Source organism: Podarcis pityusensis, assembly GCF_964106645.2.
Source record: "Podarcis pityusensis genome assembly, chromosome: 1".
Taxonomy (NCBI): Eukaryota; Metazoa; Chordata; class Lepidosauria; order Squamata; family Lacertidae; genus Podarcis; species Podarcis pityusensis.
In genome coordinates, this window is record NC_138028.1 from 83,184,065 (window position 1) to 83,203,084 (window position 19,020).

Genomic DNA, 19,020 nt, shown 5'->3' on the forward strand with positions numbered 1-19,020 from the left:
GAGCGCCTTTGCTCTCCCAGCTTCAGAGTGGGAGCAAGATTATGGTCAGCACCAGCTTCCCCCCAGCCTGGTGCCCTGCTCTCCTGATGTAGTTGAACTCCCAACTCCCATCAGCCCCAGCTAGCATGGTCAGGAGAGAGGAAAACTTGCATTGTGCTTCTTACGCTACACCAGGGATATGGAAATCTCAGGCCAAATAAGGCCTCTTATCAAATGCTTTCAAATGTGGATACACCCTGATTTGGGTCTAGTTTTAGTTCCCCCTCCCAAAGCTATGTGGCTAAAGCACAAGGCATGGGGAGAGTTCCAGAGGTGGTGGATGAAGCAGGAGAGACAGCCAAGTGTGCTACTTTCCCCTTCCTAATAGCAGTTTCCGTTTTGGAGCTGCAAAGCAAGACCCTAGAGGTGGGGGAGAGGGAGGGCCCTGTGTGTGTTTGCATTCTGGTAGGATTGTCTGCCACTCCAAAATCTCATGCTGTGACACCTGCGTGAAGAGCAGTTCTGCACTCTGGCTCTACTCATTGACTGACAGGCAAAGAGAGCTGGAAGGGAGGAGGAGATGCCCTATCGGCTGGCTTTCCCCTTCTCTTTATCTCTAGTTATCTTTTTTCTAAAGGCAGCATATCTTCCCTAACTGTTGAGAGTTTGAGCAGGGGGAAAGGAGCAGCAATAAAGAGGCAGTTTATATTTGCATTTCTGTTGCCAAACCTTAAAGCGGTTCCTGCTTTTCAGTAGAAGCTGTTGTTCATGTCACTACTAACTTTGTCCATTCGCACATTCTTTTCCTTTTCCTGTTCATAGATAGACATCCTTATGTGTTTCACATGTCCTTGCTCGGCCTCTGCCAATCTGGTGCCCTCCAGTTGTTTTGTACCGCAATACTTTTGGGGGGATTTAAAACCCAAAGCAATCTGGAGGAACCAGGTTGGCAAAGGCTGCTTTAAAATATGGATAGATTTCTATCTCTTTTGAGCAGCTGATCCACTTCCCAGATATCTGGAAGGTGTGTGCAATGGGTCTTGGGAGTGGGGGAGGGTTGTTACCAGCTTCTGCGGCATTTTGAGTCTCACCCTCTGTACGCAATTTCTGGTTGCCAGGTATCCGTCCAATCACTTTGGTACATTGACCGGTCTACAGTCCTTGATCAGTGCTGTATTTGCTCTCCTCCAGCAGCCACTCTTCATGGCTATGGTGGGACCACTACACGGTGATCCCTTTTGGGTGAGTTATGGCTTCTCGGGGTGAAGACTGAGGTTGCTTTTTAAGAGGGATCGCAGCGAACTTTTCACTTGCAGTGTGGATCCGGTCAGGGCCGGATTTAGGTTTGATGGGGCCCTAAGCTACTGAAGGTAATGGGGCCCTTTATATGTCCAGCTGTCCTTTGTCAACAACAAATTGTCACTGTTTTTTGTGTTGAATATATGCTATATGGTAATTTATGGACCTAATAGGTATCTCAAGCCATTTGCACATAACAAATAAGAGCCTACACAACACAAAACAAAACAAAACACTGTTGCTGTATGTAGGTTTTATTTTATTTGTTTTTTATTTTTTATTTTGGAAATGTACATTCAGTTTTTCTCCCCTTTAAAATTTTTTGGGGCCCCCAACCCAAGAGTGGGGCCCTAAGCTATAGCTTGTTTAGCTTATACGTATATCCGGCACTAGATCTGTTTTATACTTGTGCACTACTTTTAACAAAGAAACAAGCATCAGCATTTGATCATTCACCCCACATCTTGCAAAAAGAGATTTGCTAACATTTTAAAAACAGTTACAAACCTACCCTGCCAGTGTGGAGAGGTTGGTAATGTCACATGCGCTGAGCAATAGGTGCCTGTTGCAGCCAGCTTTGTGCTCTAGCATGCTGGTGCAGTGCGGGAAAAGGAGCAATCACAGGATGGTGGCTGAGTGGGCATGTGCCTGCGCATCATTACATTGGCTTCCAGTAGGTTTCTGAGCTCAATTCAAAGTGTTGGTGCTGACCTTTAAAGCCCTAAACGGCCTCAGCCTAGTATACCTGAAGGAGTGTCTCCACCACCATTGTCCAGCCCGGACACTGAGGTCCAGCTCCGAGGGCTTTCTGGCGGTTCCCTCACTGCAAGAAGCGAAGTTACAGGGAACCAGGCAGAAAGCCTTCTCGGTGGTGGTGCCCACCCTGTGGAATGCCCTCTCATCAGATGTCAAAGAAATAAACAACTATCTGATTTTTAGAAGACATCTAAATACAGCCCTGCTTAGGGCAGGTTTTTAATGTTTGATGTTTTATTGCATTATGATGATGATGATGATGATGATGATGTGAGCTGCCCAGAGTGGCTGGGGAAACCCAGCCAGATGGGCAGGGTATAAATAAATTATTATTATTATTATTATTATTATTATTATTATTACATGTGGAAGCAGCAGGATGCATCTTTCTAATTCATTAAAGGGAGGATATTAAAAGTTTCTGTTCACCTGACTTCCTTTTCTGAGTTGGGACTTTACAGTGAAGACAGTATCCCACTTTAAGGGCAGGCCAGGAGGTGGAGCCAGCATTTTCTCTGCCCCTCATCAGCATTTAGCATAAGTGTACATCACTGGGTCTGCACTCCCGTTGCTGATTCTCCTTGCCCTTCTCCCCAGGTGAACCTTCCCCTCCTCATCTTCTCTTTTGTGGGCTTCCTGCTTCCCAGCTACCTCTACTTCTACCGCCACAGGCTCCTCCAGGAACAGGCAGCCAAAGAAGGGATTCCAGATCAGGCGAACGGTGCCCAGATGAAACTCCAGGACAATGCAGCCACCAATGGCCTGTTGAGCAATGATGCCACCACTGTATAAGCCAGGGACAGGGAAGGTGGGGAGCTGGTGGGTGACAGAGAACAGAATGTGGAATCCGAGTGCTGAGCAGATGGAGCGAGACGGTATTAGAGAGGGGAGGGGGAAATACTGTGACAATTTTATATTTGGGAACTATGAAAATAACCGAGGTGCTTTTAAATCTCAACAAATGCCTATCTATATTTATGTCTATATTTTATATATATATCTATATACAGAAAGAGAACTCTATTTTTTTTGCAGAGTATTTTAAACGGTCCTAAAACTTTTTAAATAGATGCTAGGGCAGTGAGCATTAGAGGACTAGAATAGTTTCTAGAAAGGTCTCTCTCTTGCTGACAGGTGCCAGGTCATGGTGTCTATGTCTAGTTCACACCACTTAGCCAGCACTTTCCAATCATAGTCTCAGCGTTCTGAGGCTGTGCTGCCAAATTACCCTTTTCGGTTCCCTCCTCTCTGCCATGGTGGTTATTGCAGATGCAATCAAGGGATGAATGAAGCCAGCCTTCCCCAGCCTGGCGCCCCCCAGATGTTTTGGATTTCAACCCTAATGGACCTCATTTGTGGGTCTGGAGGGCATTAAACTGAGGAAGGCTGAATTAACGCACACAGATGTCTGTCCAATTTTAATGCTCTTTTCTCTCTCAACTGACTCTCATGAGTCAAAGATGTTTCCTCAGCTTCCTTGTGTTCTGGCAGCTGCTGTTGGGGATTCAATATTGGGGCATCATTTTACAGCTGACACTGCAAGTCCCTCTCTCCTATCTCCTAATCCCACACCAAGCTTTATGAAAACAAGCTTATCTTGTCCCGAGACTAAACTCTGCTGGCCTCTTGAATGCTATGTGTCTCTCTACGGGTTTGGACCTTCTCTTGACAGCAGTTATGACAAGATGTGCAAATTACAGAACTGGTTCCGGATTACTCTGGGGAGGATGTTAATGTAACAGGATTTGTAATAGAGGAGAACAAGAATGTAATTTTTAATGACTTTCAGCTGAATTATATCCTAGCAAGAGCGACTGTAGCAGTGCTTTCTAGAGGCTGGATTTCAGGTATTATACCAGGTATATTGCCAGACTCCAACAAAAAGACTTATTTATTTATATTTAAATTTCTAGTGTTGCCTTTCTACCAAAAATTGTCCTCAACGTGGCTTACAGCAAGACAATCAATCAACAATAAAACGAAACTGGTTTTGGTTCGATTTTATTACTAGCAGTATTTAAGCTTCTTAAGTTGCTTTGTACAAGTCACTCAAAGCAACATACACTAAAATACGCAATACAGTATATGAAACACAAAGTAATTTAAACCAAAGCACAACACGAGGTAATCAAATCATAAAAGCAATACCTCCATCTCTTAACATAAGTCTGAACCACCACAGACCACCGCCAAAGGAAAATGGAGAGCGAGAGTGTGTGCATGCTACAAACTGTTGGAAAGGGGGGAAAAAATGCTAAAATTCCTAGGAGAAGAAAAGCAGCTTTGGCAGACAAGCCTCTCCTGGAACAGCATTCTGCTGGGGGCACTAAACGGGGGTGGAGGGTGGATTTGGGGGTGGTACTCAAGAGATAAAAAGCAAGAATAAAACACATAAAGGTAAAGGGACCCCTGACCATTAGGTCCAGTCGCGGACAACTCTGGGGTTGTGCACTCATCTCGCTCTATAGGCCAAGGGAGCCGGTGTTTGTCCGCAGACAGCTTCCGGTTCATGTGGCCAGCATGACTAAGCCGCTTCTGGCGAACCAGAGCAGCGCACAGAAATGCTGTTTACCTTCCTGCCAGAGTGGTACCTATTTATCTACTTGCACTTTTGTGCTTTCGAACTGCTAGGTTGGCAGGAGCAGGGACCGAACGACGGGAATCCCCGTCATGGGGATTCAAACCGCCGACCTTCTACAAAAACCTGGTAGTTCTTACTAGTCGCCTAAAATAACAACTGGTTTTCTGGGACTGGCAGGTCTCGCTTGTGGATGAGTTCCATAATGCCACAGCTAGCACTGAAAATACAGCTGATGTTTTCCTGGCCAAGGAAAATGTTGCTGGTATCTGGAAAAGTTAGTTTGCAGCAGCTCTCAATCCACTGGTTGTGATTGGGGAGGGGTCAGGTTAAGGACAGAAGTGTGCATAGGAGAAGGTGCTACTGAGGTACGCCAGACTCAGACCATTCACAGCTCTAAACAGAGATGGGGAACCAGATGCTCTTGGGACAACAACTCCCACCAGCCCTGTCTATTAGCCATGCTAGCTTGGGCTGATAGAAGTCCAGCAACCTCTGGAGAGCCACATGTTCCTCACATCAAACCCAGCATGTTGAACTTTGCCTAGACACAACATGGTAGCAAGTGCAAGTTTTTGTGTATGGAAAGGATTAAGTTATATGTACCCTGTGGCTTATGCCAGCTAAAAGCAAAGCTGTCATCTTTTGAATCACTTTCAGAACAGTTTCCAGGGACAGCCTTACATTTAGCACATTGCCGTTGTCACTTAGGGAAGTTGCCAGAATGTGCACAACAGTGGCCAAGCCTTTAGTCTCCAGAAAGGAGCACAACTAGTGAATCGGCCAACGTGGAAATAAACCAAAAGCCAAACCCCACACTCCTGGCAATGGCTCTCTGCTCTCTGTGTTAAGGTAACACTAAATCCAGGATCGTTCCCAAGCTGTGAATCTTGATGGGAGAAGGAACAGGTAATTCCCCTGACATCTGGATCAGCAGATCTTCCCATCATCAGCAACTTCATTTTGCCTGCTTTGAATTTCAGTTTATTCACTCTCGCCCAGTCTATTACTGATTCGGGCAGTCATTCATCAAGCGCCCTCACACCTGATGCAGAGGGAAAAGAGAAACATAATGGGACATCAGAAGCATACTGATGACACAGTGCCTGAATCCCGTGAATTGCTTATCCTAGCAGTTTTGTGTAGATGCTAAAAGGAGACAAGATGGGAGCTTGAGGGAAAATTCTCATAGGGAAGAGCACTTTCTGGAACATGGCTGTGAGGGAGGGTAGAACTCTTTAAAAGTCTCTCCCAACATGTGCAAGTATTTCAGGAGGACACTAGGGTCCCAGAGATCCTGCAGAATCAAGAAGGTCCTACTGGCACCCTTTACGGCAGGGGTGGGGAACGTGGACCTCCACACATTGTTTGGACTCTCAAAATCAAGTCTAGAGATTAAAAGGTGGCAAAAGGCTATGGAAAACGACCTGATGAACTGAGTATGAAAAGATGGTGGCCAGAAACGGGTGGAGGGTCCATGTTTTAGCACTGTGAAGCCCTGAACATGCCAAAAATGTTCAGATCCAATTAGGTAAAGGTACCCCTGACCGTTGGATGTAGTCGCGGACGACTCTGGGGTTGCAGCGCTCATCTCGCTTTACTGGCCAAGGGAGCCGGCGATTGTCCGCAGACAGTTTTTCCAGGTCATGTGGCCAGCATGTGGTGAAACCAGAGCAGTGCACTGAAGAAGAAGAGTTTGGATTTGATATCCCGCTTTATCACTACCCCAAGGAGTCTCAAAGCGGCTAACATTCTCCTTTCCCTTCCTCCCCCACAACAAACACTCTGTGAGGTGAGTGGGGCTGAGAGACTTCAGAGAAGTGTGACTAGCCCAAGGTCACCCAGCAGCTGCATGTGGAGGAGCGGAGACGCGAACCCGGTTCACCAGATTACGAGACTACCGCTCTTAACCACTACACCACACTGGCTCTCCCCACACTGGCTCTCTGAAACACCGTTTACCTTCCTGCCGGAGCGGTACCTATTTATCTACTTGCACTTTGACATGCTTTTGAACTGCTAGGTGGGCAGGAGCTGGGACTGAACAACGGGAGCTCACCCTGTCACGGGGATTCGAACTGCCGACCTTCTGATCAGTAAGCCCTAGGCTCTGTGGTTTAGATCACAGCACCACCTGCGTCCAGTTATAGAGGTCCAGTTTAGAGGTTCTAAATGGAAGGTCCATGTTGGTAAATAATGTTAATTTCAGAAACAGGTTGTGGTTTGTAAGGGCTCCTGTGGATTCCCAGACCATAGTATCATCCGAATCCCTTTTACACCTGAAAAACGGCATCTAGAAATGGAAACTACCATAGTAGGCATTATAAAATAGAAGAAAGAAGACACTGTGATGCCGTGAAGAGCTTTTAAACACACACAGAGAGACACAAAAATGTGCTAACGTTGAGGATAGAGCATATCCACGCAGGAACACTTTTCAACAATCTGTCTTTGGAGCCTTTTAGCTGTTGTGACTTGGGAGATAAAATGGGCCTTGTACCAGCTTCTAATGAAGTAGGCATTACTCTTCAACTGCCAGAATAAATCAACCACTAAGGCATCACAGCACTTGTCATTGTCGTCTTTGTCTTATTCAACTAGAGAAGGCTTCTGTTTGACACACACCATCAGCTAGAAAAGCTAGTGCATGATAAGCAGTGCCTGACAGTGCAATCCTAGGCTTGCCTGACTCCGAGGTCTCTCATATGGAGTTCAATGGGGCGTTTTCCCAAGCTAAGTGTGCATAGGATAGCAGTCTCTGGTGCATTAACAATTCCAGCAAGCTAGTGGTCTAGGCACTGCACTGCCGGCCTAACTGCCTTGGTAGGAGGAGTGACAAAACGAGAGGGAGCAGGGGAACAAAATGAACTTCAGTGACAAAATTTGCAGCTCTTGGAATGTTAATGTCTGATTGGACTACAATATTCAAGCATTTCTTTTTGTTCTTTTTGCATCCTTGAGCTTTGGAGCAGATTTGCTGTAGAGCAGCAGGAGCAGGAGTGGTGCAAGGCTTTTTGCTGCTTTAGGAAAAAAAGTGCCCCCCCCCCCAATTCCATGTATAGAAACTGACCGGACTGGCAATTTCAATCTTACTTCAGCACTAGCAACGGGACAGCATTCTCCTCTCCACCTGAGGGCAGCAGATTCATTAAAAAGGTGTATGGCAGGCTGAGTGGAGCCACAGCCATTCCTCCCAACAGAGGAATGACGAAGGAACTCAGGAGAAATGGCTACGGTGCAGGGGGGCTTCTGTCTCACCACCTGGGACAATTGTCCCACTCTGCCCAACGGCAGGGTCGGCCCTGAGCAGAAGCAGCAAGAATGAGTGGGGATGCAGTATTTTTGGAGCTCTTTGAGGCAGCTATTCAAGGGGAAACACAGCCTTTTCTCTAGATGGCGCCCCCATTGCTACTGCGACTGCAGCATGAGAAGGAGAGGCTGTGGCTCAGTGTCAGAGACCATGCTCTGCATGTATAAAGCCCCAGATTCAGTCCCTGGCACATCCAGTTAAAGGTTTTCAAATAGCAAGGCTGAAAAGAGCTCTGTGGGTGACCCTGGAGAGCGGCTGCCAGTCAGCATAGACAGATCTGGGTTATGTGAATAATTGGTCTGACTCTGTATAAGGCAGCACCTTCCGCTTAATTAATTACTATCCCATCTTTCGGATCCAAAGATCCCCCAAGGCAGCTCTCTCTCACACAAAACCCCAGTATAGCTGTAGTTAACGAGGAGTCTACAGGTGTCACAAGCGCCGACTGGATATTCCCTGTGACACATACATTGACTGGCAAAGCAAGTTCCTCTAACCTGTCCCTACCCTTTTTGGGTCCTTCTGTTTAAATATAGAAAATCCACCTTGTTACTGTCCTCCCTCTCTTCTTTACCATCCAACTGTTTTGCAAACCCCTTTTCTTTGTTGGCTCTTGCTCGTCTTCTTCTTCTTCAGTTATTTAAACAAGGGGTGATGATAGCCTGGCTATCCGTGGCCCCCTCCACTACATGGTGATAGCAGGTCTTATCATTTCTTGGGACTGAGGCTTGTGGGATTATCATATAGATTAAAAATACAGTTGGGGGTTGCTTCATCTGAGCAGGCTGCTAAACAAAAATAGGCCGTTGGGGAATGAAATCTGCTTCATTAAAAGTTTGGAAATGCAAAAATGTACTTGCCACTCCCCCGCCCTTGCACTTGACAGAGGCTCTGCGCCTTTTTTTTTTAACAGCTGAATGACAGGCAGATTATTCAACAGTTGAAGATGCAGTGAAGGAACTCAACAAGTGTAGCTTTCCATATCTCTCATGCAGCCGTTAATGCAGTATCAGTACTTCTGACCTTTTGTTTAACCACAACAAAAACACACATAGCTGAAAGGGCAAGTAGCTAAGATTAAACACTTGATATTTTGCTGCCTAAGGAGCAGCAGAAATCTCACACCCCCCTCGAGTCAAGGTATATAATATATTACCCAATGTTTGTTTTGGCAACTCAGAAAATCCCCCAAGCACCTCTCTCCTTCCCTGGCAATAAAAATACAACCCCCATCGTTCAGCCCGGACACTGAGATCCAGCGCTGAGGGCCTTCTGGTGGTTCCCTCATTGCAAGAAGTAAGGTTACAGGGAACCAGGCAGAGGGCCTTCTCGGTAGTGGTGCCTGCCCTGTGGAACGCCCTCCCAGCAGATGTCAAAGCAATAAACAACTATTTTACTTTTAAAAGACAACTGAAGGCAGCCCTCTTTAGGGAAGTTTTTAACGTCTAATGATGTATTGTTTTTAATATTCAGTTGGAAGCCGCCCAGAGTGGCTGGGGAAACTCAGCCAGATGCGCGGGGTATAAATAATAAATCATCATCATCACCATCATTATTATTCTACCCATTTAAATAACTAACAATCTGCTGCCCTTTCATGACACCTCGAATGAGGAGCCTGATGGCATTTCACGCTTTCAGGGACCCATCTTGCCCTCAGGATCGTGGGTGCTCACCGCTGCAAAGCAGACATGAGACGTCACATGCACATCACGCGCACTATGACATCACACGACATCATGCACACTATGTGTAGGCATGTGCATCATGTGATGTAGCATGTCCACATTGCAAACTGCTTTTCTCTTGGAGGCAGCACCACTGCCGCCTGCTGGCTTTTTTCATTGACTTTGTGGGTGCCTGGCCCTCACAATTATATTATTGTGGGTGCCCGAACACCCACGGCCCCCTGAAGTTGGCTCCTATGATTGGGAAGTGAATTGAGAAGACAGGGATGAGAAGGTGAGACAGGAATGTGAGACAGGAATGCTCAGGCTCCATGTAAAACAAAACATAGGAATGCAGGAAGCTGTTTTACACTGAGTAAGATCATTGGTCCATCTAGGCCAGTATGGCTTACACTGATTGGCAGCAAATGTCTTGGGTTCTAGGCAGGGGGCTAGCCCAACCTGGAAGGATTGGCAGAGATTGTCTCTAGTGCCTCCTGCATGCAAAGCAGATGCTATGCTATTGAGTTATGGCCCTTCCCCAACAGACCACTTCACTGATTTACTTCTACAATTTGTACTCAGCACCTTCATTGCGACAGCTAACACACTCCATTCATCTGCTCTTGGTGAATGAGATAAAGAGGAAATAGATTAGCAGCCTCTCTAGCATGTGTAGGCTCTTGAAAAAAGAGAAGATAAATATTTTCCCTCCAAGGTGCTTGAAACAGACAAGCTAGGTTTTGTTTTTCTTCTTTAAACTATAAACCCCCATGATGAATGAAAACCTTGGTTTCAGGAACATTTGACAGCATCTTTCAAAAGCTGTCTCTCTCTCTCTCTCCCCCACAGTCACACACCCTTGTTTTCTATGAGAAGCAACACTTGGAAAATGTCAAGCGGCTTTGCTCTGGTTTCCATTATTCATAATAAAAGAGGGAATAGCTCAATTGAACCGAAAGGCAAAGTGTCAGAAGAAAAATTATCTCAACAGAGGGCACAATGAATTTGGGAAACTTCTGGCCACAAAAGACAAGAGACTTAGAACAGGAGGATTTAGAAGAGAGTAGGGATAAGACTTTCATTGGGACAGAAAGCTTTATCAGGGCTTACAACAATAAACAGTCAGTGTTAATTACACAACTGGGGCATCTATATTCCAAAAAGGAAAGCACTTTTTCCCATTGAAAGGGTCTGAAACAAAGTGATATTCTGCAGGTATGGCTTTCCTCACTGTTTCAAACAGGAAAGGCTGTGTCTGTGGAAATTATAGCTTCTTCAGAAGTCCTACCCATTTTGGAATGTGGTTTCATCATCATCATCATCATCATTCCCCATCCATCTGGCTGGGTTGCCCTCTACCCCAGAACCATTTGGGGACCCTGAGACCTAGGGAGCTGAATACACTGCAGGGGTTTGGCCTAGGTGACCCCTGCTGCTTAGTGTTAAACAAATCCTCTTATTGTACAGCTGGCCTGCATCTTATGTGGGAGTTCAGTTCCAACTGTAATGCGTGAATGCGAAAAGCACATATAGCCAAAACCACATTACCCTTACTTTCTGTAAGGCGGCAGGTGACAGGGAGAGAGGCAGTATCTCTACCAGTCTCAGTGGTAGAGCAGGCCTTGTCTGGGAAGCTAGGCCGAGAGCTTAAAAGCTTTTTCATGCCAGGGCAGCTTGGGGTTACCCAGCATGAAAAGAGCTTTTAAACTCTGCACACCAGCTCTGGGATTGGTAGGGATGCTCTTGTGAGATCTCATGGGACAATCTGACTTCTCATGAGATCTTGTGAAAGGATCTCCATCATGCCCACATATTGCTGAAATGGCACAAGTTAAATGTGTGTAAGATTCGAGTGTACTGTATATCCAACTCATATAATGTTTTTAAAAATAGGCTGCATAGAAATATATACATCGAGTGATTCCATGGAAGCTCACTGTGTTTTGGTCAAAAGTTCCATTTTCTCTTCAGGGTCAATTTTAGTCAATACCAGATTTATTTATTTTTTCCATTTTCCAGAAGAACTGGCTGTGTGCTGTGTTTGTTTGTTAAATTTATATACCGCCCTTCATCCAAGGATCACAGGGTGGATTACAGTACAAAAACACAAAAATACAAAACATAATAACAAACAAAACAATACCCCATCCACCCAGTTTAAAAGGTCATAGATTGTTTAATAACCAAAGACCTGAGTGAAGAGGAATGTTTTTGCCTGGTGCCTAAAGATACAGTGGTACCTCGCAAGATGAATGCCTCTCAAGACGAAAAACTCGCAAGACGAAAGAGTTTTTCGTTTTTTGAGTTGCTTCACGAGACGAATTTCCCTATGGGCTTGCTTCGCAAGATGGAAACGTCTTGCAAGTTTGTTTCCTTTTTCTTAAAACCGTTACAGTAATACAGGGTGCATGGCTTGAAGAGGTGCAGTTGCGACTTGACTTTGGGGAACAACTCATAGCACGCGGTGTGGTAGCCTTTTTTGAGTTTTTTGAAGATTTTTTTGAAAAAATTGAAACCATGCTTCGCAAGACGAAAAAACTCGCAAGACAAAAAAACTCGCAGAACGAATTAATTTCGTCTTGCGAGGCACCACTGTATGTAATGAAGGCGCCAGGTGAGCCTTCCTGGGGAGAGCATTCCATAAACAGGGAGCCACCGCAGAAAATGCTTGTTTTTGTGTTGCCACCCTCTGGACCCCTCATGGAGGGGGCACACAAAGAAGGGCCTCAGATGATGATTGCAGGGGCCATGTCAGTTCATATGGGGAGAGGTGGTCTTTGTTGTATTGTGGTCCTGAGCTATTGGTTGGTTGACTAGTGCCTGTGATATCATGAAGCCACCTGTCCCCCTCAACTGAAAAAAGCTGATTGTGTCTGGGTGTGCAGGTGTGTGTTTAAGTGCTGGAATGGAAAGACATGCAAGTACTCATTTTAAGCAAAAGAGGCAGGGTAGGGGAGGGTGGAATGGAAAGTCTGTGTGGTAGATCAGCATTCAAAATGGAGACAAGTACAGTGGTACCTCGAGTTACAAATGCCTCAGGTTACAAACGCTTCAGGTTACAAACTCCGCTAACCTGGAAGTGTTACCTCGAGTTGAGAACTTTGCCCCAGGATGAGAATGGATAATAAATGGATGATAAATGTGGTAAGCTTCTGGCTTGGCAACTGAAGAAAAGACAGAAACTAAACACAGTTACAAGCCTAGAAGTGGATGGAAAGAATATATCTAAACCTAACGAGATAAGAAACTGTTTTTTGAGTTATTTTAAAAAACTATATTCACAAGGACTGCAGAAGGAGGAGGATATAGATGAATTCCTTAAAAAGTATGGACTACAAAAAATCTCCCACCAAAGTAAGGTGGATCTAAATCAGAGAATAACAGATCAAGAGATAGAGGGTGCCATTCAAAACATGCAACTGGGCAAATCTCCAGGACCAGATGGACTGACTTCCAGATACTATAAAGCTTTGAAGGAGTGGTTGGTACAACCATTAAAGGAAGTCTGTAATGAGATCTTAGAGGGGAAAAGGGCACCAGAATCGTGGAAAGAAGCGTATATTACACTCATACCAAAGACAGAGACTGAAAAGACTCAACTTAAGAACTACCGCCCAATATCATTACTTAATGTGGATTATAAAATTTTTGCAGACATTCTAGCAAAAAGACTGAAAAGAGTGTTGATGGAGAAGATTCATAAGGACCAAGCAGGCTTTCTCCCAAAAAGGCATTTATCAGACAATGTGAGGAACATAATAGACATTTTGGAATTATTAGAGGTGAATATAAACACTAAAGCAGTTCTGATCTTTGTGGACGCGGAGAAAGCCTTTGACAATATTTCTTGGAGTTTTATGAAAAAGAATCTTCATGGGATGGGGGTAGGCCAAGGATTCGAGAATGGAGTGGGTGCCATATACGCTGAACAAAAGGCTAAGTTGATTGTAAATAATGTGATAACTGAAGAATTTAAAATAGAAAAAGGGACACGACAGGGGTGCCCAATCTCCCCATTACTTTTTATTTCTGTTCTGGAGGTGTTGCTAAATATGATTAGAGATGACCAGCAGGTTAAAGGTGTACAGGTCGGAGCCAAACATTACAAGTTAAGGGCCTTTGCAGATGATTTAGTACTTACTTTACAAGAGCCAGACACTAGTACAAAAAGGGTGTTGGAGCTAATTCAAGAATTTGGTCAGGTGGCCGGGTTTAAATTGAATAAACAAAAGACTAAAGTTTTGGAAAAAAATTTAACAGTCATGGAGAAGGAGAAGTTCCAGAATGAAACAGGTTTGACAGTGGTAAAGAAGGTGAAATACCTAGGGGTCTATTTGACATCTAAGAATTTGAACTTGTATAAAGACAATTATGAAAAATGTTGGTCGGAAATTAAAAAAGATCTAGAAATATGGTCAAAATTGAAATTGTCAATGTTAGGCCGAATTGCAGTTATTAAGATGAATGTATTGCCTAGAATGCTATTTTTGTTCCAAACATTACAAATTCTGGACAAGATAGACTGTTTCAAGAGGTGGCAGAAGGATATTTCGAAATTTGTCTGGCAGGGCAAAAAGCCCAGAATAAAATTTAAAATACTGACGGATGCAAAAGAAAGAGGGGGGTTTGCCCTGCCGGACTTAAAACTGTATTATGAAGCAGCAGCATTTTGCTGGCTGAAAGAATGGATGCTCCTCGAGAATACAGATATCTTGGACTTAGAAGGTTTTAACAATACATTTGGTTGGCATGCATATCTATGGTATGATAAAATTAAGGTGCATAGGGCCTTCAAAAACCATATTGTCAGAAAAGCATTATATAATGTCTGGATAAGATATAAAGATTTGTTGGAAAGTAAAACCCCTAGATGGTTGTCACCTTTGGAGGCTACGGCGCTGAAAAAGCTTAATATGGAAGCCGAATGGCTAAAGTATTGGGAAATTTTGGAACAAGATGGAGATAAGTTGAAGTTACAGAGTTATGAGAAATTGAAACCCAAAGTTCGAGATTGGCTCCATTATTATCAAATAATGGAGGTGTATAAACAAGACAGGAAAATTGGCTTCCAGGTGGAGAAATCAAAATTAGAAATTGAACTGTTAGAACCCAATACTAAGAATTTGTCAAGAATGTATAATCTGCTGCTGAAATGGAATACACAAGATGAAACAGTTAAATCAGCTATGATTAAGTGGGCACAGGACATTGGTCATAATATTATGTTTGCTGACTGGGAATGGTTGTGGAACACCGGTATAAAATTTACGGCATGTAATGCCTTAAAGGAAAATATTATGAAAATGATCTATAGGTGGTACATGACCCCAGTCAAGCTAGCAAAAATTTATCATTTGCCTGATAATAAGTGTTGGAAGTGTAAAGAAACTGAAGGTACCTTTTATCATCTTTGGTGGACGTGCCCGAAGATTAAGGCTTTTTGGGAAATGATATATAATGAAATGAAAAAGGTACTTAAATGTACTTTCCCGAAGAAACCAGAAGCCTTTCTCTTGGGCATTGCCGGCCAATTGGTGTTAAAGAGAGATAGAACCTTTTTTATGTATGCTACGACAGCAGCAAGAATACTCATTGCAAAGTATTGGAAGACAGAAGAATTACCCACCTTGGAAGAGTGGCAGATGAAGGTGATAGACTATATGACATTGGCTGAGATGACTGGCAGAATCCGTGAGCAGGGGAAAGAGACGGCGGAAGAAGATTGGAAGAAATTCAAAATTTATCTTAAGAACTATTATAAAATTGAGGAATGTTAAAATGTCGAGGTTTGGAGAAAGAAAAGGAGATTACAGCGACATAAGATTAAGTTGAAGAAAAGAGTAAAAAAAAATATATTTGATAAAACTATTTAGAATTTGCTGAAATAATTTTGGAAATTGGGATGTAGGAAGGGGAGGTTTGGGGGAGTCCGAGAAGAGAGGGATATGAAAAAAAAGGTTATGAAATTATACATGTTTGTATGTCTTTTTATTTGTTTGTATTGTTTAAAACTTCTCTGTAAAATCAATAAAAAATTAAAAAAAAAAAAAAATAGAGAATGGAAATCTTGTGCCAGTGGCAGCAAGAGGCACCATTAGCGAAAGCATGCCTCTAGTTAAGAATAGTTTCACATTAAGAATGGACCTCCGGAACGAATTATGTTTGTAACTAGAGGTACCACTGTACTGTTATTGTTTGCATTGTGGAAGGTGGAGACCAGGCCTCACAGTACAAGAGAGAGAAAGAAAGTGCTGGTCCCTGCTTTCAGATGTGATCTGTGTACAGCTTAGACAGGGCTATTGCATGAAGCCACTGCAGTAAGGGTTGGGGCAGTGAGACTGACATTGTGGTCCAAGCAACAGGTGAAATTACACTTTCCTAAATACATGCTGCATATGGCCAGGCAGACCTTTTTCCTCAAGGTCTCTCATGGTCTCCTTTCAGTTTGGTAAGGTTATAAAGGGGAAGTTGTGGGGCCTGGGGCATCCTCTCCTTTGAGCCAAAGTAGACTCCAGAGCTTACTGGAGACGGTTAGTGGAGATGTTTCAAACCAGTACATTGATAGAGATGACTGCAGGAACCTGTCCATTGTGAGGCTGGAATTAATCTCATTACAGACAGCTCTGCAAGATGCACTACTTTCGTCTGAGTTGATTTTAGCATTCCTAGCCCTATTTGTGGCCAGTATGCAGAGGGAATCAAGATTTTACAGCAAAACCATCTGGATCTCAACTGCATCAGATGACAATGCTTCACCTTGTTAATGGGAAAAGGTGTTAAAGAAACAGTTCAACAGTAAGTTAAGAATTAGCTTAACAGGCTTTGTTAAGGACTGGAAGGCACAGATGAAACCTCACTGAGCTCAAAAGGACTGCAACCATTGTCTCTCTGGTTTTTCTCATGTTGCAGCTGAGCAGCAGCCCTGACCTAGCAAATGTCATCAAAGTGCAGGCAGGTTTTTTGTGATCAGGGCTGAAGCTGCACTGTTCTCAAAAAACAAAAGAGGTTCTTGTTTGAAAGGAAGCGGCTCCTGCAGCTGTAGATCAGATCAGGCAGATACAGAAGATGGAAACTATTGAGGTTTACTTTGACACAAAAAGAGAAAAAGAAGCGAGCTGCAGGTGAAGTGGAAGGCGAGCACAGCTTCTTCTTGCCCTATAACAGAGCCAGATTAAAGATGATAGGAGCCCCAAGGCTATTTGGGTTTGCACACAGTGGGGAGCTGACTCAGATTAAAAGACCCCTAGTTTGGCTTGTGTGGCTTCCTCTATGTATTTTTAACATCTGCTTAAATTGCCACCTGGTAGACCTCCACACTCCAAAGTATGTTACAGTTAACCCAAGACCTGTAAAGCATGCTGGTATGTTTTGCCTAGTTATTTCTTTCAACTGTCAGCAAGGCAGAACTGTTGCTTAGCACTTAGCACGGAACATTCTGGCACACCAGTAGAGCATTGTGGGTAAATAGTCACCTCTTGTCATGTCTGCCAGATGGGCTATGCCAGAAGGATTTGGGGGACCCTTGGCATTTTAGTGGCAGCTGGGCAGCAGTTGCCCACCGTTTTAATTTACTCAATCATACATTTTTTAGATCTATAAGGGCATTGCATTTTGGATACGTTAAAAGGGCAGGGGACCACTACAAATGGGTGCCTTCAATCTCATTCAAAAGTGGCACCGGCCATCTCGAAAAGAGCCGTTCAGGTCAGTGAGAGGCAGTGCAGCTGGGGCTGGCTGCTGAGGGGCTCTTCTGACCCCCTGGAGCCATTAGCTAGTACCTGACTTGGTACTGGGCCTGTAGGCTGGTCATGCAATGAGGTGTTACCATCAGCATGCTGACACCATGCTTTCCTTTCTATCTTTCCCCATAGGCAGAAGTGAAATTCCAAGGGAATTGGGGTATTTTTTTGGGTGGTGGTGGGAGTATCCAGCTTTCACCCCTCTTCTTCATCAGAGAGCAAGGCTGCTTGCTTTTCTCTCAAAATCTCCCCCTACTCACACAAAAACCTGACACAAAATAAATGCACAAACTCCAGCAGCAAATATTAGGAGGGTTTATTAAGAATACATCTAAAGAGAATAAAGGGAAAAGGCAAAGAAGGTGCTTAAAGAAAATAGCTTAAACTTTAATGAAAGAAGCAAGCTTATTTTCTGGAGTCATATACTCACACAATACAAGGGTCACCTCAATAGTAAACCCATGCAGCAACATTGATGGTGAGGAATGAGGGACCACACCATAGTTATGTCCTTCTATGTTGATGGGGTTCAGGGCTTCATGACTTTGAGTGATAGAGGCTGCAGGGAGGGACAACCTATGAGATGGAGTTGCAGGTAAGCAAGAAAGTAGGGTTATGACCTTTTTTGTAGGGCTAGAAGATGACATGATCAAGGTGTCAATGGCAAAGAGATGCAGCTACCAAAATATCAACTATTGCTGGAGTGATTTAGCTTCTCTGCTTGACAGCAGGGTTTTTCAGCTTCAGAGGAGGAGGGACAGATGTGGTCTGTCTGCCTCTATGAAATGGAGGTTGAAGGAATGGTATGTTTTTAAAGAGACAGATGTGGGTAGGGTAGGTTTCCATGACAACCCCCCAGTTCAAATGTCATTTCAGCCACAAACTCACTTGGCAAAACTGGTCTTGTCTCAGTCTCATCTCCATTTTGTATCTGAGGAACCTATGCCCCAGTTGTGGCACTCCCTCCAAAAGCAGGTTGGGCTGGTGCCTTCTCTGTTGGCCTTGAGATGGGCAGGCAAACCATTTCATTTATATTCTACCCTCCTCAAGGTTGCCCCCCCCCAATTTTATCCTTACAACTTTTTGAAGCTGAAAGGTGGTGACAGGCCTGATGTCACCTGGTGCGCTTCACGGTAGAGTGAGGATTTGAACCTAGATTTTCCCAGCCCTAGTCCAGCACTCAGACCACACCACCACAATGGCTTCCACTAGGACCATTTGTCCCATCACCACCTGCCTCTTCCCTATACCAGTTCTAATGCAAGTATCCCTTTGTAGTCTCATCCCCATTGACTATGGTGATGGTGTTTCTGTGCATGTCTAGATATCTATCTATATCTATAAAATATTCCAGTATGTTTGGGGGAAACTGCTCATCCACCTGCTATGTTCTTCTTTCCCTTGCCACTTCTATTGAGAACTTGGAATGCAATGTGCTGCAGGCCCATTTTACATTGGCTCCCAGCACAATTCAAAGTGTTGGTGCTAACCTTTAAAGCCCTAAACGTCCTCGGCCCAGTATACCTGAAGGAGCATCGCCACCCCCATCTTTCTGCCCGGATGCTGAGGTCCAGTGCCGAGGGCCTTCATGGTAGTGGCGCCTGCCCTGGGGAACACCCTCCCATCAAGGAAATAAACAACTATCTGACTTTTAGAAGACATCTGAAGGCAGCCCTGTTTAGGGAAGTT

General features: G+C 44.2%; 1 protein-coding gene across 1 annotated transcript in view; it reads left to right on the top strand.

Moving 5' to 3' along the window:
* Positions 1 to 4,038, top strand: part of SLC43A1 (solute carrier family 43 member 1) — a 31,462-nt gene extending 27,424 nt beyond the window's left edge. Inside the window, exons 16-17 of the mRNA XM_080994732.1 lie at positions 1,098 to 1,221; positions 2,632 to 4,038. Coding sequence (XP_080850858.1) covers positions 1,098 to 1,221; positions 2,632 to 2,826 — 319 coding nt within the window. The 3' untranslated portion in view covers positions 2,827 to 4,038. The remainder of the gene's footprint in view (positions 1 to 1,097; positions 1,222 to 2,631) is intronic.
* The last annotated feature ends 14,982 nt before the right edge of the window (positions 4,039 to 19,020 follow it).